The sequence below is a fragment of the Microtus pennsylvanicus genome, chromosome 3 (genome assembly GCF_037038515.1).
Source record: "Microtus pennsylvanicus isolate mMicPen1 chromosome 3, mMicPen1.hap1, whole genome shotgun sequence".
Classification (NCBI taxonomy): domain Eukaryota; kingdom Metazoa; phylum Chordata; class Mammalia; order Rodentia; family Cricetidae; genus Microtus; species Microtus pennsylvanicus.
The window spans coordinates 8,557,979-8,582,481 of NC_134581.1; the positions used below are offsets into that span (position 1 = coordinate 8,557,979).

At 46.6% G+C, this 24,503-nt stretch overlaps 1 protein-coding gene across 5 annotated transcripts in view; it reads right to left on the reverse strand.

The window, feature by feature from the left end:
* The window catches only part of Gadl1 (glutamate decarboxylase like 1), a 179,039-nt gene extending 155,015 nt beyond the window's left edge, over positions 1-24,024 (reverse strand). Inside the window, exon 1 of one of the 5 annotated variants that reach the window (XM_075964241.1) lies at positions 23,939-24,024. Coding sequence is in view for 2 of the 5 variants with exons in the window: in XM_075964243.1 (XP_075820358.1) it covers positions 23,493-23,529 (37 nt within the window). In the remaining 3 variants the exon portion in view is untranslated. Of the gene's footprint in view, positions 1-20,167; positions 20,260-22,516; positions 23,023-23,492; positions 23,877-23,938 lie in introns of those variants that run through there. The other 4 variants (XM_075964243.1, XM_075964239.1, XM_075964240.1 and 1 more) reach the window with 4 other exon arrangements.
* Positions 24,025-24,503: the final 479 nt, after the last annotated feature.

Here is a 24,503-nt window from a genome sequence, read left to right on the forward strand (position 1 = left end):
GGGGCCCAAAGGTAACAACAAGCAGAAGCAGGAACAGAACGAGACCTGGCTAGGCAGCCTGGAGTCAGAGTGCAGAAGCTGCCTTGTGCTCTCAAGTCAACAGGAAACTACTTAGAACTTCTGGCGCATTCAGAGAAGTGCTGAGGAAAGAGGAGCTGGCAGCCGTGTGGAGCTCACATAAGGCAATAAAGATCTAATGTGAGGATCCAAGCTAGCCCTGATCCCAGCAGCCCGGCTGGCCAGCTTGTGCTTCTGTGCATGCGTCTCTGCAGTCTTGTTAGTGTGATGAGCCCCACCACTGCTCATGGAGAGGGCTGTTTTTCTGTCTCCCACTAACCCTGAGCTCCCACTGTGAACTCTAGATGCAGTGCTGGCAGAGTGAGTCAGAGCAACGACCCCTGCCCATGTGAGCTCTCTCTCCCCGCTTACAGCAGAGGATTGATGCCTAGAAAATATGTTTGGGTGGTGACACTCTCGCATCACCCCCGGTTTTACTTCATAGAATCCCATTGTTAGCATCTGGGATGCTGGTTCAATGATTCAGACTCAAATACCACTCAAATACCAAGTCACCTCCTTCAACAACGGAGCTAGGATCCAGTTTCGAGAAGACAGACTACAGAAGCGAGATGTATGGAAATAGCTAGCAGCCCCTTGCCTATAGTCAAGGATGCACGCTGTCCATCACACCCCTTGCTTCCCTAGTTTTAAAACACAGGTTTCATGTACCTAAGCCTGCTCCAAAACTTGCTATTATGTAGCCAAGGATAACCTTGAACCTCTGCTCCTCCTGCCTTCATGACCTGAGTGAGTGTGGGATTACAGGTATGGACTTTGACTCCCAGATCCTTCAGTGCAATGGGTTGAACCCAGGGCTTCATGCATGCTAGCATTAGCAGTCTGTCCACTGAGAGTTACACACCATGCCTGCTTGCTTAGTTTGCTTTTCATGGAGCCAGAAATTAGGTGACCTTCTGATCTTCTTGGGAGAAACAGTCAAATATTGCTATGGCTGAAGGATGCTTTCCTTGGCAACCTGAATTGACATTGCCTGTCTCGGCTTGTCATAGTGACAGGAAACGCCTAAACCAAACCCTTCACCATGCCACCTATAAACCCCTGACCTCCCCTGGTGACCATCCCCTCAGCTTGAGAGGCCTTCATCACAGGGAGCTCCGCAAGAGGACTGGACTTCACCTCCCATTACACCCTCTTCCTCATCATCTGTCAGGCTGGAGAACTGCTTCCTTGGATTTGATGCTCTAACTTGGCTCAGCGGCAGGGCATGACGGTACATTTCTGGAAGCAGACTCCCTCTGACTTTCCGCTGATGCTCATTAGCACTGTCTCCCCAGGAGTGCAGAGATTTCTGGCACTTTCCTTCTCTCTTCTCTTGGCTGTAGAATGTTCTGACTCCTCAAGGCCTTTCTGCTCACATATATTTCTGGGGCTCTATAGCTCCTTTTCTTCCTTTTTCTTTATAACAACCCTATCATTTTCTGAGACTTAAGGCTGAGTGGAACGAATGTTAGAGTTATTATTGCTATGATCAAACACTTTGGCCAGAAGCAACTTGGGGAGGAAAGGGTTTATTTCAAACTCAGCGTTCCACACATCCATCAGCGGCAGAAAGGGCAGGAACCTGGAGGCAGGAGCTGCAGGAGCTGATGCAGAGGCCATGGAGGGATGCTGGTTACTGGCTTGCTCCTCTTAGCTTGCTCAGTCTGCTTCCTTATAGAAAAGAGGACCCCTGCCCAGAGATGGCACCACCACAATGGGGGGGGGGGCTCTCCGTCATCAACCACTAATTAAGAAAACGCCCTACAGCTGGATATTATAGAGGCGTTCTCTCAACTGAGATTTTCTCGTTTCAGATAACTGTAGCTTGTGTCAAAGACAAGCAGCGAGCCAGGATGAATGCTTGTTTTGTTTCTGTCTTACTTTTCTAGCAGTGTGATAAGACAACATGACCAAGAGAACTAATGGAAGAAAGAGTTTATTTGGAAATTAAAGTTTCAGAGAGTTAGAGTCCATGACCGTTATGGGGCTGTGGACCATGGTCCCAGGCAGGTAGTCATGATGCTGCACCAGTAGCTGACAGTTCATATTCTGATGCACAAGCACAAGGCAGAGAGAGAGAGAGAGAGAGAGAGAGAGAGAGAGAGAGAGAGAGAGAGAGAGAGAGAGACAGAGAGAGACAGAGAGAGAGAGACAGAGAGAGACAGAGAGACAGAGAGACAGAGAGACAGAGACAGAGAGAGAGAGAGAGAGAGAGAGAGAGAGAGAGAGAGAGAGAGAGAGAGAGAGAAATAACTGGAAATCCCATAGACTTCTATGAACTGGAGACCAAATATTCAAACATATGAGCCTATGGGGACCATACTCCTTAAAAATTACCATGGTTTCTTTGGTGGCATTTTTTAAAGGTTTCATTTATTTATGACTGTGAGGGGGGTGTGTATGATAGCCGTGCACAGCCATGGTGTGCATGTGGAGATCACAGGATGAGTTCGTGGAACTGAGCTTCCCTTCCACTCTGGTCACCAGATCTATGCAAGTACATTTGTGCCTTAAGCCATCTTGGCCACCCTGAACTTCTGTCCTCACCAGCATTCCGGCTGGCATCCCTAGGGCACCACCTTGGCAGCAATCTGGTAAATCAAGGCTCCTCCCCTTAAGACCTCTAAGTCCCACAGTCATGCTCCCCTTGGCTCCTCTAGTTTCTATGACATTATTTATGTCTCTCAATGTCTGTGAGTTTTCCCAGTCTAGCTCCCACCACTCCCACTCTGAGCAAGCGGGAGCCAAGTTCATGTTCTGTGGAAGTAGAGAACTGTGACTAATACCCTGGGAAACCTGGGGTCCATGTCTAATTCCAACTAAGGAAAGTGAAAGCCAGATAGTTAAACCCTACCAAGGCTACTCTTGGGATAATCACAATTCCTCTCTATTTTTACTGTTCTCCGGAATGAGGAGGCCAGTCACTGCAGTACTCTTTTGGTTTGTTTTCACTGTTGTGTTCTTTGTTGTTGTTTGTTTTGTTTAGATTGGTTTGGGCTTGTTTGTTTCCTTTTTTAACATCCCACCTACATACAATTTAGTGAGAACCATAAAATCATAGTGAAGAGCCCAGAAAAACATGGCCAGGCAGAAATGTAATGCAAACCATGGTTTCAAGCCATCTGGGTAACTTTATCCGTCAAGTATGTTTAATGGTTCTAGGTACGCATAAAGCATCCGAAATGTTCCTGCATTTAAAAACAATAGCAGCAATACGGAATGATTATTTACAATAAACTGGGTATGAAGTCATGCTCACATGGCTTCACTGAATCTTTATTATGGGGACTCCTTGCTACCTTCATTTCACAGACAAGAAAACTAGAGGCAGAGGCATGAAAGGAACTGGCCAAATCACGTATCTAGTCAAGTGATGGGACCAGAATAACAAGCCAGGCAGCCTGGACCCTATACCTTGATTTTGGGGACTGTGAAGATGACTCACCAGGTAAAATTCTTTGCTACCCAAACCTGATGAGTTGTGTTCAATTACGAGAACCACATAAAAATCCAGATGCGATGGTGGGCGTCTGTAACATCAGAATTCTTACCGTGAGATGGGAGAAGAAACAAGAGAAGTAGCTGGACGTCCGCGAGCCAGCTATCCTGGAGTGAGCCATGACGGAGCAGAAAGGAGAGAGACCCAGCGATATGGAAGGAGAGAATGCACTCCTAAAAGCTGTCCTTCAACTGCCATGTTAGCTATGTACATGCATGCCCCCCCACATGCATGTACACATACACATACTAAATAAATGTACTTCAAAGAACCACATTCTCCTGCCCCGCCCACAAAAGACACTCTAAAAGACATGACTTCCTGTGTCTCATCAACCACAGTAAACTATTTGGACACGTATTTTGTACTCTTAAAGCAATAAGCAATTATCCTGGAAGTATGTATTAAATTGCAACGTTGCTGCAATTTAATATCTAGTTTTAAAACCAATTTGCTCAAGTGTTGACTTCAGGATTTAAAATGTATTCCATTTAACCAGCAATTTAAATGAAAATTTAAATAAATGCTATAAATGGGTGCCTCATTTGCATGATCTGTTGATTAACTCTGATGTGATGTCATCTGTGCCCCCGACTACGCTTCCTGTTGAGGGCTCTGATGTGTCATCTTGGAGGTAAAAAGGGGACTTTTCCACACCTCACTACACATGTTGGAGTGGTCACTAGTGGCCACCCTCACAAGCAGGAAGTGGAACTTACTGAAACTGTTTTATGGCATTCTTGAGTGAGTCCTTTTTAAAAAAAAAAATCTACTGTGAAGCTGTCTGGAATGGCGACGCGACCTCTGACAACCTCCATCGTCTCAGCTGCCTTTTAAGGAGGGCGAAGTCTGCTGAGACATTCCTGCACAGTAGATTCCGAGATGAGGCTGGAGCTGCTGACTGAGGACCGAGAAGAGTCTGCCCAGGATCTCCCTCAGCTCTGCAGAAACCTCCAGCACTGAAAAATGTTCAGGTGTCTGAGAGTCACCACCCTGGCACAGACGATGCTATGGATGGTACCCCTGTGTGGTACATGCAGGAGTTCTGTGGGATACCCACATGCCTCTGAGCTTCCCCAGTGTTGAGATTTTAAATATTCCTAAAATACTCCATAACAGAGAGATGTGGGATTCCCCTTTGTATGCTGGGAATACAATTGGTGAATAAAGAAATTGCCTTGGCCTGTTGATAGGGCAGAACTTAGGTAGGTGGGGAAAACTAAACTGAATGCTGGGAGAAAGGAGGCAGAGTCAGGGAGAAATCCTATAGCCCTGCTGGAGACAGATGCCAGAACTTTAGCTGGTAAGCCACAGTCATGTGTACAATTAATATGTAGGAGTTAGCTAATAAGAAGATAGAGCCAATGGGCGAAGCAGTGTTTTAAATAATATAGTTTCTGTGTGATTATTTTGGGGCTGAACAGTTGGGAACCAACAAGTGGGCTCCTTCAGCAGCAGAACTCTATGGTATTGCCCTGAGTTATCCATCAATAGAGACCCACTGCTAGATAAGTCTGGATCCATCCAGAACATGCCTCAGTGATTCTTTTTTGGTTATGTGTACGAACCTGGGACCTTTGAAATTTATAGCCACCAGTGAATCATTTAGCCGATGTCCCCATTTTTTATTGGATACTAAAAGTTTAATAGCACAGATTATTAAACGAATCCATTGAAGACGGTCCATGCTCCACTTCTCTTAAGCATCTTTCTCGTAAACATAGAATCTTACTCTGTAGGCAAGGCTGTTCTAAAACTCACTGTTTCACTCAGACTAGTCTCAAATTCACAGCAGCATGCCCGCCTCAGCCTCTCTGGCGCTGGGATGGTAGGCATGAGCCGTTACAACTGGCACAGCCTAACTATTTTGAATGTATGACATCATTATAGCTGGCATTTAGCTAGAGCTGTGTCAGGACTGTGGCATGTCCTCTGTCTAAAGTCTTCCATTTACACAGCACAATACTGTGAAAAACAAACAAAGCTTGCTTTAGGTAAGCTAAGTAGAGAATAGTCGTAGTAATAGTATACCTTAGTTACCTATATTAGTTATCTATAGTTTCATAAATAATGATTCCAATTGCAGCAGCTTAAATTGACAAGAATGCTTTTCTGTGAGGTTTAGCTCAGATGATGTCTTCTGAACTCACTGGCACACCACATCCAACTGGCACACTGTCTCAGAGTTAGGTTCAGCAGACGTGACTGGCTTGCTATGGTTCTTCTCATTAGTCAAGAGGTTGACCAGGCTTGCCCACAGATTGACGGCAGACAGAAAAGGGAAAAGTCACCCAGCCACTCATGGCCTCAGATTGGAAGTCACACAGACAGCATCACTTCTATTCCGCAGTGAGAACAAGCCACAGGCTGGACCAGATTGGAGATCATGGAGGGAAAAGCTTACCTCTCCACAGGGAGCAATGCTACACCACAAGGCGGCATGTATTTGCACAAGGAACAAAGTCACACTTGCAATCTATCACCGGCCAGCATTCTTATGCCCTGATTGACCTCATTGCTACACCAGCATCTCCCAAATCCCAGTCCAGGCCACTTTCAGGCCTGAAATCAAGAACTCCGTGACCCAAATCTGGTCTGCAGGTAGACAAGTCTGCTCTGTTGAGGCTGATCTTGGCCCAAGTTCCCATAGACTAGAAACATAAGTTATCAGATGATACAGACAGCATCCATCAGTGATCTGAGACAGAAAAACACAGGACCCACTGTAAAACAGGAGGTCCGGGACAATCGAAGGCCTGTGGCAGGTGGAGATCTAGCAGGGCTTGTGTGTGTGTTACTCACATTGAAGACAATCTCACTTAGCTATGCTGGCTGGTTTCCTGGCCCACCGCTCTCAGGTGCCCTGGCTTCTCTCACCACCTTAGAGTTCAGATGCAGGGACGGGCAGAGGCAGGCAAACCAGTAGGTGGCAGCCTGACCTCTCTCCCTTCTATGTAGTTGGTTGTGAACCCCAGCTTCCCTTGAGGAGTGAGGCAAACCTGCTTCCCATCCCCAAAATAATTGTGATGCAAAATGAGGCCCTCATTCCTGAAATGACTTCTTTTTAGGAGTTTGACCAAGGCAATAGAGAGAGTAACTAATGCCAGTTCCACTGGCCTCCAGATAGGCTAATTCTGGCCGATAACACAAAGGCTGGGTTAGCCAGGATTCACAATGAAACCCAGCTTCACAGTGTGTTTGCTGTGCCCTCATCCACACTTAAATCCTTGCTTCTCAGCCTGCTTCTGGAAACGCCACATCTAGCAAAGCGTTCCTGGGTTTCAGATGCCAATTGTTTTAGTTGGATTTCTGTCACTGTGCAGGGAAGGAAGAGTTGGTTTAAGCTTACAATTTCAGCTTGGGATCTTTTGTGGTGGGAAAGAACAAAGAGAAATGGATGCACGCCTGCCTGGTACTCAGCTTTCTCTCCCCCTGCATGCTCCAGAACCCTAAGCAGGGCGAGTAAGCTCTATTTTCAACTGGGTTTTCCCACATCAATTACGGCACTTAAGACAGTACCCAGGCCTGAGTCCCATGCCACAAGTGTGAGCCTACCCAGGCACTGCCTGGACTGCCAGGGTCCAGAGGGCCCAGAGACTTAGAACAGAACCAAACACAACTGAAGAGGGGGAGGGAGTCAAGGTAATGATGCCCGACAATATTCTGCCATACATGTGTTACAGTTGTGTCGCTTTGCATTCTTGTGAGATCCCTAAGAGTGGGAGCAGGGGCTGTCTCTGACTCTCTTGCTGGGTTCTGGGACCCTATTCCTCACACTGGGTCCCCCAAATACATGGGGAGGAGCTTAGCCTTACTATAACTTGATGCCATGTTTTGTGAATGTGCATGGGAGGCCTGCTCTTTTCTGAATAGAAACAGAAGAGGAGTGGATGGAGGAGGGGAGGCTGGGGAGATGGGAGCGGCTGGGAGAAGAAGAGGGAGGGGAAACTGTGGTTGGGATATAAAATAAACAGACAGACAGACAGAAAGAACAGCACCCTGCCAACAGTATCACAGGCCAGCCTGATACAGACGGCTTCTCACTTTGACTCTCTTCCCGGTGATTCTAGATTGTGTCAAGTTGACAATTAAAGCTCACCATCGCACCATGACCCCACACAGACACTGTTACACAATTTTGGACACCTTAGGAAGGTGGGGAACAACCCCAATTCTGCAAATCCAGAAATGGGGATCGGCGGGGTTGACTAACTTGCCTAGAGAGCGCACAGCTCAGAGAGCCGCCAATCCAGAGCCAGGGCTCAGACTATGACCCATTGCGATGCAGCTTCCCTTTCCAGCAAACCCTGTGGCCTCTCTCCTGGGGCGGGGAGCCTCACCCATGAAACAACAGGAGAACAATTAAGCGCTGAACTGACGCGCTGTATCGAACCCTTCTGGGCAAAGCCGCCATCCTCCTTCCAGTCGGCAATTATTTTCTGAAACTCTCTTTTGTTGTGCCATCAACTTGAAAAATAGGAACACTGGCTAGCTTTACAAAATTCAATTTTTCATAGATTTTCTTTCTCCTCCATCACTACTTCATACAAATTAGGCACCGAAATAAAACTGGGTAATGGCATAATAGAACATTCCACGTAGAAGACTCGTACAAAGGAGGTATGCTGCCTGCGTGGTCTTTTTCTTTTTTTCCTTTTTTTTTTTCAAGTCACATCCAAAAGAACAGATATAGCATAAAAAAGCAATTAAGTCTGATCTGATTCTAAAAGTCAATACACAATATGAGGTGATAACCGGGCACAGCACCCCCAGTGTGAACTGGACGGATCTTGTTTGTTGAGAACAACAAAAGGAGTTCTCCCTGTTATTTCTCACAGGCAAAAATAACAGTGTGGAAACACAAGGTTTTCCAATACTGTGGTTAAGTAACTGATATTTTTATTTTTCCTTGTGAGACAGGGTCTCATGTAGCTCGGGCTCTAACTGAGGTTGACCTTTGAACTTCTGATGGTTCTACCGCTACTTCCTAAGTACTTGGGATCACAAGCCTGGGTCCTGGGGGTGCTGGGATCGAGTCTAGTGCCAGGTAAGCAAGCCACCATCTGAGTTACATCCCCAGCCCACTTAGTACCTAATCATGGCTTTGCTAACACCAAGTGACTTAGAGAGTTGCTATACTTAGCATTACGAAACTTCCCAATGCTGACATTATTAGCCTTGCCCCAAGAAACGTAAAGCACTAATGGAAGCAAATACAAACTTTTGGGGCCAGCAAGATGGACACAGCAGGTAAAGGAGCTTGCTGCCAAGGCTGAGAACTTGAGTTCCATCCCAAGGACCTAGATGGCAGAGAACTGGCTCTCATAACTGGTCCTTTGGCCTCCCTCGACACATGCGCTGTGGCATTTGCACACGAAAGAAAGAAGAAAAGAGAGAAAATAAATGTGATTTTATCAGCGTTTTACAGGCTTGTTTCCTATGTTTGTTTAATCACACGCCCTAACAATAGGCACATAAAGAATATTCTGGGATGAGAGTGTTGAGAATGCCTGAATTTCCCTGGTTAGATGATATTTCTAACTAAACCATTCTCACTGGTATTATATATCACTAGTCAAACAATGACCTTATGAGTAAAGCTCAAGTCAATTTGTAGTCATGTATTAAGATTATATGTTAGGGTTTTGGTTTTGACATGGAGTCTTACTATGAAGACTTTACACTCAGGCAGTCTTTCTGCCCCAGCCTCTTGAGTGCTGGGGTTCTAGGTGTGAGCCACCACACATGGCTGTGAAGAACACTGTCATCCAAGCAGTACACCCATTGTCCTCCCAATCAAAGCAACTATGACCACCAAGAAGAGAACTTCAACAAAGCCGACCTTCCCTCATAGAAGGGGGGGCCATGGAGGGTCTTTAGAACCTGAGATGAAATTCAGGCATATGTAATTCTTCCCTAGCTGCAGGGTCAGAGGTGCGAGAATGTTAACTAGAGGGGCAGGGGTTCTGCTGTGTCAGCATTTGTGAGCTCTCTGAGCAAAGCAGCCATTACCATCTCAATCAGATGGAGACACCTCTAAAAACTGCCAAAAGCATAAGCGTGTTGGCTTAATTTTTCCTGGGATACCTGGACAAACATCAATAATAGATCAATACAATGACTAGTCCAGTCTGGCCTGTGGATTCAGCAGGATTATTGGGCTTAAGTTATAGCTAAAACAAAAGTGGGGGGTTGCTTCCAGGAACATGAGTGAGGGGTCACTTACAGGAGCACCGAAGAACCTGAACAGCTGTGTTCCTGAAGAAGCCCTCAGGCGCAGGTGATGACTTCCCCACAGTGGCACAGGAGGAGTTCTCTCCCTTCAGTTAGCTCTCACCCTTCAGATTCTCTATCACCCCTTGAGGCTTGTCACTCTATGACGCCACAGGAAGACTGGACAAAATCGCCCAGAACTGAGAGGGAAGCGAAGGAGAGGTGAAGCAGCAGGAGTCTCAGGTTTCTGCCTCATGACCACTTCCCCTCCCTTCTTCAGGGGCCTGATCTTTAAGAGCCTTGGTGAGCTTCTGCGACAATGCCCTGGCTCCCCAGAAGAGTAGACCACCATTGGTCTGTGCCTCCGTCCTCCTCAGAGAAGGACCTTGGAAGATTCCAGGGTCCATGACTCATTCAAGTCACCTTAAGAACCTCAAGGCAGCCCTCCCTCTCCATCCAGCCTTAGAGTCTATCACCATCACCTCAGCCTTCACAGGGCTGCAAGATGACCTCCTCCATGAGGAAATGGTCTGCAACTCTGTCTTAAGTTACTTCTCTCATGGTTGTGACAAAATGGCTAACCACAGGAACGGAAAGGAGGGAAGAAAGGAGGGAAGGAGGGAGGGATGGAGGGAGGGAGGGAGGGAGGGAGGGAGGAAGGGAGGGAGGGAGGGAGGGAGGGAGGGAGGGAGGGAGGGAGGGAGGGAGGGAGGGACAGAGGGAGGAAGGGTCTATTTGGGCACACAGTGTGAGGTCACCCATTATGGCGGAGAAGGCGTGGCATCAGGAATGTGAGGCAGCTGGTCACATTGCATCCAGGCAGGTAGCAGAGAAAAGAATGCTAACACTCAGCTCTTTCTCCCTGTTCTACAGTCCAGGGAACAGTGCCACTCACATTCAAAGAGGATCTTCCTGCCTCAGTGAACCCAGTCTAGAAGCTCCCTCACAGATATACCCAGATTTCCATGCTGGTTCTAAACCTCATTGATTTCAGTGGAGATGAACTCCCACAGTTATCTCTGTATGTCCATGGGACTCCATAGAAACCAAATGCTATCCCCAGCATGACTTGATCTCAGGGGATGGGTTATGAAATGGAGGTTCTGTGTGTGTGTGTGTGTGTGTGTGTGTGTGTGTGTGTGTCCTGCCTTTGTCACTTTATTTCAAAGTGAAGATGTTCTGTTGACTTATTGACACTTCCTCTTGTCCTTGGCCTCACAGATAACCTTTCAACACACAGTAGACTCTCTTTGCACTCTCAGCCAATTGTGGCTTTGCCCTTTAGGCCTGGTGTGTTGTGGTGAAGGGAAAATAGAATTATTTAGAAAGTTCTGCCTCAAGGCAACCGCCTGCCTTATGAAGCTATCATCTTGCTTGAAAGGACCCATTTTGACTGCCGGAATCTACAGTCCTCTCCTTTCTCTTTGTTTTCTGCCTACAAAGATCATAATCTCTAGGAGGCAGAGAGGTGAGCTGCATGCAGAGAGCTGCAGGGACCCGGAGAGGGTGCAGAAGAAGCATGCCATGACTCTGAAAGTGTCCTATACATGGAAATGCTTCCAAATTGGATCACAGTGGGATTCAGCCACTCTGCAAATAAAAGAACTGAATTATAGTCTCAAGGAAGTGAGGTTTATGGGTGTAAGCTGTATCTCCATAGTGTCTTTCAACTCCCTCACAGTGGGAAAGGGGCACCGTAGTGAGCTACCCCGTTACCAGCCATGCTACTGATCCTCTTGGGGGCGCTGCTTATGGACAGAGGTAAAGGGAAAACTGCAAAGGAGGGGCTGACAAGATGGCTCAGAGGCTGAGAACACTTATTGTTCTTCTCAAAGAGCCCAGCTTGGTTCCTATCACCCTCAGAAGGCTGCCCACAACCGCATGCTATCTCATTTCCCGAGGACTAGACACCCACACCCGTGTTTGCACACCTCCACAGACATATACGGACACCTGTACAAGTGTGCACACAGACACATACATACACAAAAACAAATCCTTAAAACTGAAAATGCTGCAAGAGAGAAAATATTGGTGCCGTCCTTCCCCCAAGGCAGAGATTGGATGCATGCCCAGTGCCATGTTACAAGAAGAATGCTGGCATTCCCCCCAACCTGGTCATAAAATGTTACTAGCAACTTCAAATCATGAGCAGGAGCTGTGATTATATATGCAAACATTTACATAAAATATTGTTTCATTTTAGTGGGCCTTCTATGAAGTTTCTTATCTGATAAAAAATAAATCAACTATCTAGACTATACAAAAGAATGGAGAAGAAGATAAACTATGGGAGCAAAGTCAGTGCGGACGATACACAGTAGCATTAACTCTTCCTATGGGGGACTTGTGAACAATAGCCTGGCACTGTGTTCAATCCCAGCCTTCCCTGGGCTAAAGCCCCAGAACATGACATGGTGATTCACATTCGGAAAACAGCACAGTCAAAGAGCGTGCCAAGCGGTGTCATCTTGTTCAAAAAAAAAAGAGCATCATGCCAAACCCCTATAAGAAGGCTCCTTGATTCCTTTCCCAGGGCAATCTGCTTTAGCTGCCACGGGAGGCATGGCCTCAAAACAGGGGGCATCAGAGACAGGATGATCCTGGGTTCCTTCAAGTCACCGGAGGTAAAAGATCTCCCAGCTACTCTTGGTGAGGTACCACCTCCACCATCTTAACTGTCAGAAAAAAAATTATTCTCTCTTTTATTTCTCTGCTGTGTTCTCCCTGGGTGTGGCTTCAGTTCTGAGCAGAGAGAATCCTCCAAGTTAGTCCCTTTTCTCTGTTAAGGTAAGGCACATGTCTTTAGTACCAGCACTCCACTCAGAAGGTCGAAGCAGGCAGATGTCTGTGAGTTCGTGACCAGCCTGGTCAATAGAGCTAGTCCCACAACAGCCAGGGCTGTGACACAGAGAAACCCTGTCTTGAAAAATCAAAAAAAGAATGACAGAACTCAAAAGTCTCCTACCTCACACAGTGCGTTTGTTATTTGCTTGAGAGGATTTAGTCAAACAAAGCCACAATAAAAACCTGCTTCCCAGAGACATGACTATTTATTTATTTATCCAACTCAATACAATAAACATTTGCATAATGAACAGGGAAGGAAGCACTTGTCTGAAATAGTGAAGACTTGAAGGTGGGTGGCTAGGAACTTTAGAGTAAGCCCCCCAAACCTAGACCAGCTGATCCAAGAGCTAGCTCCAAGAGTTCCTGAGTGTCTTATTTGGGTTTTTATTGCTGTGAAGAGACCATGACATGCAACTCCTGTTAATGAAAACACTTAATTGAGGGATCTTGCTTACAGTTTCAGAGGTTCAGTCTGTTATGATCATGGCAGGGAGCATGGCAATCTGCAGGCAGGCCTGGTGCTGGAGCTGAGAATCCTACGCCTTGACTCAGGGGCAACAGGAAACTGAATGACAGTCACCCTCAAAGCCTTCCCCCACAGTGTCACACTTCCTCCAACGAGGCTATACCTCTTAATAGTGCCTCTCCCTTTGGGGGCTATTTTCTTTTCTTCCAAACCACCACTTTCCACTCCCTGGCCCGCAAAGGCTTATAGCCATATCATAATGCAAAAAGCATTCAGCCCAACTTCAAAAGTCCCCACAGTCTATCACAGTCTCAAACTGATTTCAAAGTCCAAAGACTCTTCTAAGACACATAGCAATTTCTGAACTATAATCTCCTGTAAAAATCAAAAGAAAAAGCAGATCACATACTTCCTACATATAATGGCACAGGATGTACATTATCATTCCTAAACTCAGGGCTGGTTCCACTCCCTGTTAGCAGCTCTCCTCAGCAGGTATCCCACAGCTCTGGCATCTATAACATCTTGGGGTCTCCAAGGTAACCCATGGTTCAACTTCACAGCTTCACATAATGGCCTCTCTACTAGGCCTCCACTCAAGACATCACTGACACATGCCTGGCTTCAGTAGCTTTATTCCATAACTCCTTTCTTTTATCCTTAACTCTAAAACCTGGACCACACGGCCAAAGCTGCCAAGTTTTCCAAAGCTTGCTGGGGCTGGAACACGGCCCCCTCATTAAATTACATCTTCACCAGCTTTTCGTCTTTCACTGCCTAGGCTTGGCTGTACTGAAGCTTGCTCTGTAGACCAGGCTGGCCTCAGACTCAGAGATCTGACAGCCTGGGATAAAAGGCATGCCCCACCACACCAGGCTCTGAGCTTTTCTTTAGTTCATTTTCACAAGTAAGAAACTTAGCTCAGTGGGGTCTTGCCCTGAGGTTGCCACTCCTTATATTTCATAGCGCAATCCATTTACCTCCTTGAACAAAAATTTAGGATTTAGTTCCATTCCTTTTCTTTTTCTTCTTTTTCTTCTCACAGTTACATTTTGTAGTTTACCCTGCTCAGTTTGTTTCTTTTCGTTATAAATCTTCATGAGAGTTACCACTAATGTCCAGATGACAAGTCAGTACAGTTTTGTTTTGAAATTTCTTCTGCCCATGGAATTAGTCCCAAACTCTTCACATTAGCCCCAAGCAGACTCTTTGAACAAGGGCAAAAAAACAGCTACTCTCTTTACCAAAAATATCAAAAGAACAGTTTCTAGGCAACATACTAAAATTCTTCTCTGAAACCTCTTGAGCCAGCTCCTGACATTTCAAACCATTATCGGTACCATTCGTTGCCTTCCATGCTCCTACTAGTATGCCCCATTAAGCAGTGCTTAAATCATTCCACTGCTTTCCTAACCCAAAGTATCAAAGTCCATATTCCTCCACATAATAGCATGGTGGGGCCTATCACAGAAGTATCCCAGTCGCTGGTACCTACTTCTGCCTTAGTTAGGGTTTACTGTTGCTGTGAAGAGACATCGTGACCATGGAGCCACCTTGATGCATTCATTCAATCTGCAGCCTCTGAGATCCCTGGAGCCACACTGTGTGGAAAAGACTGTCTACAGATGATCTCCTCATCCACCTTCTACATCTGTGAGGTAAGGAGTGTTGTCCCTGCAGCCTCCCACTGTACTGGTGAAGCTCAGCCAGAAACTTCACCTTATTTTCTGCTCATGGCACTGGTATGGTCCTACAGCCTCTTACCATGTCCTCAATATCAATATGACAGGTGAAAAGTGACCATGGGCCACTGAGATGGTTCAGCAGATAAAGACACTTACCACCAAGTCTGATGGTCTGATTTTTGTATCCAGGATCCATCCACATGGTGTAAGAAGAGACTGACTCCTAATAGTCATTCTCTGCCCTCCATATGTGTGCTCCCACACATCATGAACACATACACACATGCTTATGGATGCATGCACACATGCAACAAATAAATAATCAAATGTGTGGAAAGAAGGAAAGAAAAGTGGCCAAGGTGGCCACTTGTCAAAAAGCTAAAGACTCACAGTCATTGGATTTCTAGGAACTGGTCCGTCTAGACAGCCTTTCAACTCTATCGTATGCCTTAAAACACGGTTAATCTTTCTTTAGAATGGCAGAGCTCCCTTCCTGGATTGCTGTCTATGTTTTTAATTAGTTTTCACCCAGTTGTTTCCCTGTGTCTTGTTTATGATAATGAATGCTGAAAGGGCGTAAGTGTTTAGTCCTGAGAATTAATTAGAACACATTTCAGAATCCAATGGAAAGCCATTGTTTTGAACAATAGAAGCGACATTCATGCTTGCGAGAGAAGGTATAACCGGGGTAGATGAATGCAGCTGCTGAGGCTGGCTTAAAATGAATGAGAAGAACAGCCCACACAGAACAAAAGCCTTCCCCTCCAATTATTTATTTATTTATTTATTTATTTATTTATTTATTTATTTTGACACTAATAGTAGGAACTCACTTCAGGAAAAACAAATTAGTAGAAGAAGAAACTAAGAGAAATCCTCCTTCTACCTAGTCATAGCCATGATCTGAGTCCCTAGGCATATCTCCTTTTCAACTTCAGTTGCATTTATATAAATGGATTATTCCTTTTCAACAGACTGCACTTATCAAATGTACTATTTTGCAATCTACTGTAATTTAAATAACTCAACATTTGCATTTTTCAACAAAGTCCCTAGTGCTAAATATTTAATGCCTGCCAACATTTTACTATTACTATTGAGTGGGAGAAAAAGATAATCGCTTTAAATTTTAATGAAAAACTTCAAAAACAAACTATAAGAAATATCTGAGAATTTTTGAGCAAGATCCATAAGAGCTTAAAATATCAAAACTCTGCAAAATTACCCCATAATATATCCCATTAGTACTATTTAAAATAATCAGCAAATGGAAGCATGCTTTTTAACTATCTCGTTCTAAAGCTTAATGAAATTAATGGAAGAAACTTGGAGCTGAATATGAGACATTTAATAAGATGCTTGATTGTCTAATAATAAGCTGGATAGAGAGGATGATTTTTGTGCCTGATTCTAGAACTTCAGGATAAGTTTTAGGAGTGTCCAGGGTAGGAGTGGGGGGATCCATGTGCACAGGAATCAAGGAAGTGAACATATTTCTGTGCACAGGAAGAGGAGGTGATGTTTTCTAACTGTGAATTCCAGGAGCCAGAAGTCTGCAGAAGTCAGAGAGGGCACCTCCCATGAGCAGCTACAAGGGGCACAGGAGTTAAAGTTCTGCGATAGAAAGAAGACAGAGTTTGGGAAAGACAGAGAGTTAAGATAACAATGTCTAAGGAGGGCTTCTCAGAGAGGTGGGGGGGGGGAGAAAGACAGAGACAAAGAGACAGAGAAAGAATGCTGAAGTGTGCAGATAAGCTGTTGGGAGAGCCAGTTGAAGTTGCTGATGTAGCCTGCTACACACTTCTGCCGTGAGATCCACCTTCTTGCTATAATTCAGGTGGTAACCCTGGGACTCCCGGCCCCATAGCTGTGCTATATAGAGAAGAGATGAGGAGAGAGAAGCTGGGTGGCTCACTAGGTAAAATACTCACTGAACAAGCATAGAGACTGGAAATCAAATCTCCAACAGCCATGTAAAACGTTGGGCATGATCATGCACTGAAACCAAGCATTGGAGGCAGGGCAAAGTGGGGTGGGTGGGTAGAGACAGGGTTACTGGGGATTAGTGGCTGTGGGCCTAGCTTCTGATTCAGTAAGAAACCCTATCTGAAAGGGAATAAGGGGAAGAAAGATGGATTTCTGTAGTGCTCCTGATACAAGGTCAAAGCCCCGGGCTCTCAGCAGACGGTATAAGTCTGGTGCTGGCTATCATGAATAGCAGCATTGCTATGGTCCATCACAGCTTCCACGATGAACAGAGCCCGCCACGCCTCTGCTTCTAATAATGAGAATCATAGCAAAAGCAGTTAGAGAGAGTGAGTGTGTGCGGAGAAGAGCCACTGCTCGGTGTCTGTGTCTCTCTTAATCTTCCCCAGCTACAGTCCAGGACCCTAGACCTCAGGATCTGGCTGCTCTGCCCAAGCAGATCTGAGAACTAATCCTCAGCTGTGTTTGCTTTAAAACTCTCAGGCTCATGCCCCAAACAGGCAGGAAATGGCTACAAATCCATGCATTCCTGAAGTGTCTTAAAATGTCCACATCACACAGGAGGGAATGTGGAGGGCCGTGGGAGGACAAAGTCCCCCTTAGCTGTGAGGCCAGCAAAGCCACGTGTTCAAGATGACGAAAGGTTGAAAAATTAATATTCATAGTTGCTGATTTTGACTGTTTTTCTTATTTATTTCTTTTTCAATTACTCATCTCTTTTAAAATCAGTTACCCTAGTGGCTTGTTTCGTGTGTGTGTGTGTGTGTGTGTGTGTGTTTAATTTTGTGCTTGTTTGACACAGGGCCTTATATAGCCCAGGTTGGCCTTGAACTCTTTATATGACTGACGATAACCTTGAATTGTGGATTCTCTCGCTTCTATTTCCTAAGTGCTGGGCTTACGGGCTGGAGTCAACACACCAGCTTGCTATTTTGCATCACTGGGAAGACAGAAGTGAAATGTTCAAAAATAATTAGGGGGGTCAAGTTCAGCAAAGTCAGCTGAGAGGATCGCCGGAGTGCCCATGACCAGGGCTGTGATTCACACTTCGGAGTGGTGTGTTTATTGCACCTGCTATATCCTGTCGAGAGCAAAGCTGGCGCCTAAGCTCAGCAAGACAAGGGACCTTGAGAGATGCCCACCAGAAGAGTGACTCTCTCGGTCCTTTGCCACTGATCTAAGTCTGCATCATTTATAATCATTCCCCCCGAATTAAAACACATTCAAATAGTATTTTATACTCCACGGTAGTTTGTGTAAGCCACTCAACTGTCTGTGAATTTGGGTTTTCAAAAGCACGTCTATTGTTCTATTGTTTGATATGTAAAGACTGAAACATTTTTCCTGCTGTGAATAACTCCAAGTGGGACAAAAAAAAAAGGAAATAAAAAGGAAATACCTGTTCAAATTTTAAATGCAACAACAAATAGGACTAAATGCACCCAGGAACTCTGCATCACCACTTGAAGCTATTGCCTCTCTTTGTCCTCTTGAAACAGGGTCTCCCATAACTCAGACTGGCCTTAAACTCACTCTGTAGCTTAGGATGACCTTGAACTTCTGGTCCCGCCCCTCTGGCTAGCAGTACAGTTGGGAGCCCCACCCCTTGTTTTATGTGGTGCTGGGGATCAAACCCAGAGCTCCCTGAGTGCTGGGGAAGCGCCCTACCAACTGAGCTACAGCCTCAGACCCCATCACTGTCCCACTTATCCATCACACCAAGCAAGTGCACTGGGAACGTGCATTCCTTCCTCGTGCCTGCATTTTGCCAGGTGCTGGGAATGCAATCCATAGAAGTGAGCCACATCCCCAGGCTTAGGGAAGGATCACAGATGAAAGAAGCAGGGGAGGAATGCTAGAGACACTTCGTAGAGATGTATATTTGACAAGGGTGATGCAGGGCTTACTAAATTGCTCACACCAGCTCGGAGCAGGGGTAAAAGTCTGAAAGCTAGATTTAGCAGTGACTTCCTGATGCTGGCATTACACCAACCAAATTGATCCTGGAAAATCCCCCTCCCGACAGTTGTTCTTTGAGTTCATCCTTCTGCTCTGCTCCGATGTATGGAGCAACTTCTCAGCCCTACCGAAAACCTGGACAACAAAGACCACCAGTGCTTCCCAAGTGTGGATTGACATCAACAGTAGTCATCAGAGAGTGCCCAGGAGTGTGGAGGAGGGGAGCACTGCAGAGTGCCCGGGAGAAGAGGGTGGAGCACTGAAGACTGCCCAGGAGCATGTGTCCAGGAGCACTGGGGGAGGGAGCACTACAGAGTGCCCGGGAGAAGAGGGTGGAGCACTGAAGACTGCCCAGGAGCATGTGTACAGGAGCACTGGGGGAGGGAGCACTGCAGAGTGCCCGGGAGAAGAGGGTGGAGCACTGAAGACTGCCCAGGAGCATGTGTCCAGGAGCACTGGGGGAGGGAGCACTGCAGAGTGCCCGGGAGAAGAGGGTGGAGCACTGAAGACTGCCCAGGAGCATGTGTCCAGGAGCACTGGGGGAGGGAGCACTCGCAGAGTGCCCAGGAGCACAGGAGGAGCACTACAGAATGCGCAGGAGCACGGGTTGGGAGAGCATTACAGAGCACACAGGAGGGGGCAGGGAGCAATTAACAACATGAGCTGGCTCTCCTAACTCTACAGTTACTTCCTTAACTCCACCTGTAATTTCTAAACATTAGCCATTGACACATGCAAAGCCTACTATCGCCACACCCTCTCTGTGTTTTTCCTGATTGTCATGATAATCTTCAGTAGTGGCTATTTTTATCCCTCTTTGCCAATTAAGAAACTGAGTCTAAGCCAGTGAGATGGCTCCGTTAGTAAGGTGCTTTCATTACTAGTCGGAATGTGAGCCCCAGAACCTATGTAAAATAGTAGCAGAAATGGCGAGGGGGAGACTGGAAAATCCCTGGGTCTTTCTGGCAAGTCTAACCAATTGGTGAGTTCCAGGCCAACAATCAATTCTGTTTCCAAACAAGGCAGAGAGCAGTAAGTAGGAGAGGCACCCAAAGTTGACCTCTGACCGCCCCCCACAGGCACACACACGCACAGAGAAACTGAAGCTCACAGGACTTCAGCCTACAACCAGAGAGAAAGAATCAGAACTGGCGGTGGGCCAGAGAGCTCTCCATGTCTTCTCCTCTTCCCTTCATTCCTACAGTTGCCCTAGAACAGCTATGGCCCTCTGGGGTCTGCCTGCCCCCACAGCGCTGCCCTATCCTTGAATTCATCCACCATGGTCAAGAGGAATCATATCTGTGAATCTGCCCGAGAGAAGGACTATTACAGAGCATGCTACCCCTCCATGCATGCTCAGCAACCAGAAGTTTCTCCCACAGGCCCACCCTGTCTCCACACATTGTCTCCTACTCCAAAACTGCCACTCCCGTGACATGAGAGTCTCACCCCAGGATCCTCTCTGGTGTCCTTCTAATGGTCCTCAAGAGGCAGGCAAGGGATGCCACTCCAGGGGCTCTGTTCCCTTTAGTTCCCCCTGGAGTCAGAGGTCAGCGGCTACGATGTGGATGCAGAGCCAGCAGACTGGGGTGGACACACTGAGGAACCATTTGCACTCATTACAGCTTCCTTTCTACCAGCTTACTAGTGGGCTTGGATAAGATGATCCCCGCAGATTGGCAGAGCAAGGACAGAATCATTTGTCACATAATAGATTTGGCCTGGGTTGGGTTTCATTCAAGGAGGTCGAACCCACACCTCAAGGGACACATGCACACCAGGATGGCTATGGATGCAGCCTCAAACAAAATCGATTGTAAAGTTATTTGAAACATTGGCAGGGCCTTGGCAATAATTTAAAAACTGGACTTAATAGTGGTCCCAGCAACTTTGATAAGAATGTAGCCCAGCATCACCAAATGTTGAATAGCCCTAAAACAGGGCTGGGAAGGTGGCTCAGGAGTTAAGAGCTCTGGTTGCTCTTCCAGAAAAAAAAAAAAATGGGTTGATTCTTGCTACCCACATGGAGTCTTACAACCAACCACCTGTAATCTCAAATCAGGGAATGTGACACTCTCCTCTGGCCTCTGGGGGCACCAGGCACACACACGATGTACAGACATACATGTAAGCAAAACACTAAGACACAGAAAATAATTTTAAAAAATGTAAAAGGAAGACACAAAAAGTGAAGGCATCACACACGCTCACATACACATGTACACACAGACATACACACACATACACACACACACACACACACACACAGAGGGGGAAAGGGAGTGAGGGCAAACTATACTGAAGTCTTGTTGTCAAAGTTTCTATTACATTCCAATATCTCTGTCTTCAGGTCTTATCCCAGCACAGGCAAGTGATGTCTCAACAGGATAGAAAACATTGTTACCCATCACACTAAAAATGGGAATCAGATTTCCATTGTAAACGTATTTTCAACAATAACCAAATGCAATTACACAGCAACTTTGTGGATGGTGGTGTTACAATTTCAATAGGGAAAGTTAAAATTTGAGTAAAAAATATCTTTTATTGTTAATAATGCAATGGAGTTGAACATAATTAATATCCCAGTTTTTCCTAGATGTAAGACATCTAGATCATAATATCTATCAGGATGTGAAGGAGGGGTAAGAATTCTTTATCAGCACTAGGATTCTACGGCCTTTAGCCATAACGGACAGATCTGTAACATACCGTGAACAAAAGAGCTGAAGACAAGAACATGGCTCAGTGTGTCGATCCAATGTCACTCTGTACTATTGCCTCATAAATACTTGAGGATGTACGAAGTCTGACAGGCAGATAAAGATGTTAAAGATGCCACCGTAAGAAGCTTATGGTGCAATGCAGGACCATTAACCACATTATCATTTTACCACCTGACAGACAGACAGACGAGAATTAAGCCTGTTGGTCTCTTAAAAGTTCAGGTTTAAAATGAAAGGGGCTGCGGATGTGGCTGGGTTGGTAGAGAGCTAGAGCAGCATGAAGCCCTGGGTTTGACCCCGCCCCCCAGGACATAAAACTGCATGCGATGGTGCAAGTTCATAACCCAAGGACTCAGGAGGCAGAAGATGGAGAATAAGAAGTTCAAGGTCATCTTTAGCTACTCAAGAGTCTGTGGCCAGCCTGAGTTACCCAAAAGATGGAGATGGAAAGGAACCTCTCAGTTGGCAAAATACTTGCCTTGCAAGAACGAGGACCTGTGTTCACTCCCCAGAACCTGTATAAGACATAGTATATACATATGTAAAACATTATATACATGGGTGTGGTGGCAAATGCTCTGATCCCAGAGCTGGAGACAGGAGAGTCTCTTGGGCTTGCTGGCCAGCTGAGTCTATTCGGAATGTTCTAAGATGATCGGAGAGAGGATGTTTGGTAGATAACTCCAGAGAGGCAAACAACACCCCCAAGATTGGTTTCTGGCCTCCACACCCACACCCATGTATATGTACACCTGGGTATAAGTAAGCCTGCACATGCACACACACATAGATATGTGTGACCATTTGAGAGAGTGCACACGCTCGCGTGCATACACACACACACACACACACACATGCACACACACATAAATATGTGTGACCATTTGAGAGAGTGCACACGCTCGCGTGCATACACACACACACACACACACACATGCACACACACATAAATATGTGTGACCATTTGAGAGAGTGCACACGCTCGCGTGCATACACACACACACACACACACACACACACACACAGCAAAACATTTGTAAAGTGTGTGGAGGTAGTTGTGTTAGGCACTCACCTCGCAGCAGCAAACGGCGGCAGATGAACTAACTACCCAAGGTTTCTCTCTGTGCAAGAGTCTGTGCTTGGCTAGTCACTGAACAAAACACCCAACTCTGAAAGTGGCTGGTCCTCTGGGGTCCCCTGGCTCGGTTACTTGACTACCCGAAGAACAGAAACCCAAGGGGAGTTTTTCAACTCCAAGGAGTCCTCATTAAGCCTTGCTCAGTACCTTCCCAAAGGGTCTCATGCAAAGAAGAGTTACTCCGGGAGGAGGGCTCCTAAAAGGTCAACAACTAACCAGAGAGTGCAAATCGGAACAACAGTGACCTTTCAAAGGGGAGTCGAAAGTCTGGGGCGGCACAGCGGCAGGGGGTCCAGCCTGAAGGCGTTTGCCCCTTAGAAGGTACTTATGTTGACTGGCTAGGGGCATTTTATTACACGGGAAAGTAGTCTCACGTCCTCCCCAGGAAAAAGTTAGGAAATACGATTTTAAAGATACAGAACCAGGTGCTATCCGAGTTATAAAGACGTCTCTACTGGCTCGTCATTCAACAGCTGAGACTGGAGTTTTACGATCCCAAGCACGCTGGGCTGTCTGCGGGCTAACGATGAGCTGTTTTTAGAGTGGCAGTTGGAAGAAGCACACTGGGGTTGGGCAGTCCTCGTCCCAGAGCAAAAGCTGCGCTGTCAGTCTTTCTGGGAAAGCGCTGGCACCCTGGCTCCGGAGTTCAGGCAGCAGACAGAGTGCCAAACAGATGCCTGCATTAGCTCGGCATTCCATCCCCCACCCTAAAAGTGTCCCGCTGAGTTCCTTGAACTTAAAAAAAAGTAACTCTAGAATCAACAGAAACGATCTAGAAAAACGCAAAAATCGGGACTTCTGACACAGCCTTGCTGCTTAAGAAGGAGGAAATTGACTGTCTGCTGTCTTCTTCTGGATTAACCAACTAGCAGCCGCGGGACCCTGAAGCCCAGAGAGATGTGCCGGTTACCTTGGCTGGCGCCCTGGCAGTCGCAGGCGTGGCTCATCGTGGCTCCTGGCTTCTTTGCCGGGGCTGCAGCGGGACTAGCTCTGGATCGGCAGGTGTAGGCAGAGACAGCAGGGACCAGGACAAGCCCGCCACTGCTCTGCTTTGCCACCCAGGCTGCAGTGCCCGCCTCCTAAGGCAGCCTGAGGCTCTCTAAGAAGACACAGCTTGAGCCAGGGCCAGTGTCCCTCCACCCTTTCTGGAAGGTGGGGAATAGGTGCCAGGGGGCCTATCATTGGGACAGGCAGAGAAGCCCATCAACCTCAGGGGAAGGTAGGGGCAGCAAGGCAGTGGGCCAGGTCCTGGGGACCCTACCACTGCCCACCTCCTCTTCAATTCCTTCCTCCCACCCCATCCCCTTGGTTTTATTTGCTTGTCTTGAGTCAGTCTGACTCAGCCCTGAAACTCACTGTATAGCTCAGGCTGGCTTTGAACTCTCAGCAATCCTCCTGCCTCAGCCTCCCACTAATGAGCATACAGCAAACTGCCTTGCAAGGTCTGACCTGGACACAGAAGTCCCAAGGTAAATATGATACTGTCTGTTCCTGTTGCATTCTGGGAACCTATTTTAAGGCAGCTGCAGTGCCCATTCATTCAGGACAGCCCTGCCATTTAAGACTTGCACAAATGAGCCAGGGTTTTCTTTCCCGACTTCAACATTTTGCTGTTACAATTTCCCAAGTTCGGGATAGGCAAAGTGGCCAGCAGTTTGACCCGGGATGATAATTGTATTAGCTGCTTATCTCCTTGATGGGACAACGTACTGACAAAAGCCACAACCAGGAAGCAGGATTGATTTAGGCTCAGAGTTCCAAGAAGGGACAGGTCTATCCTGGAGGGGGAGGGAGGACATCAGGAACATGAGGCAGCTGTCACACTGTGTACACAGTCAGGAAGAGAAAAGAGACAATACTGCTGACAACCAGCCTTCTCCTTTTCCTTTAGACCAAACCCCCAGGCCCTGGGGTGGCACTG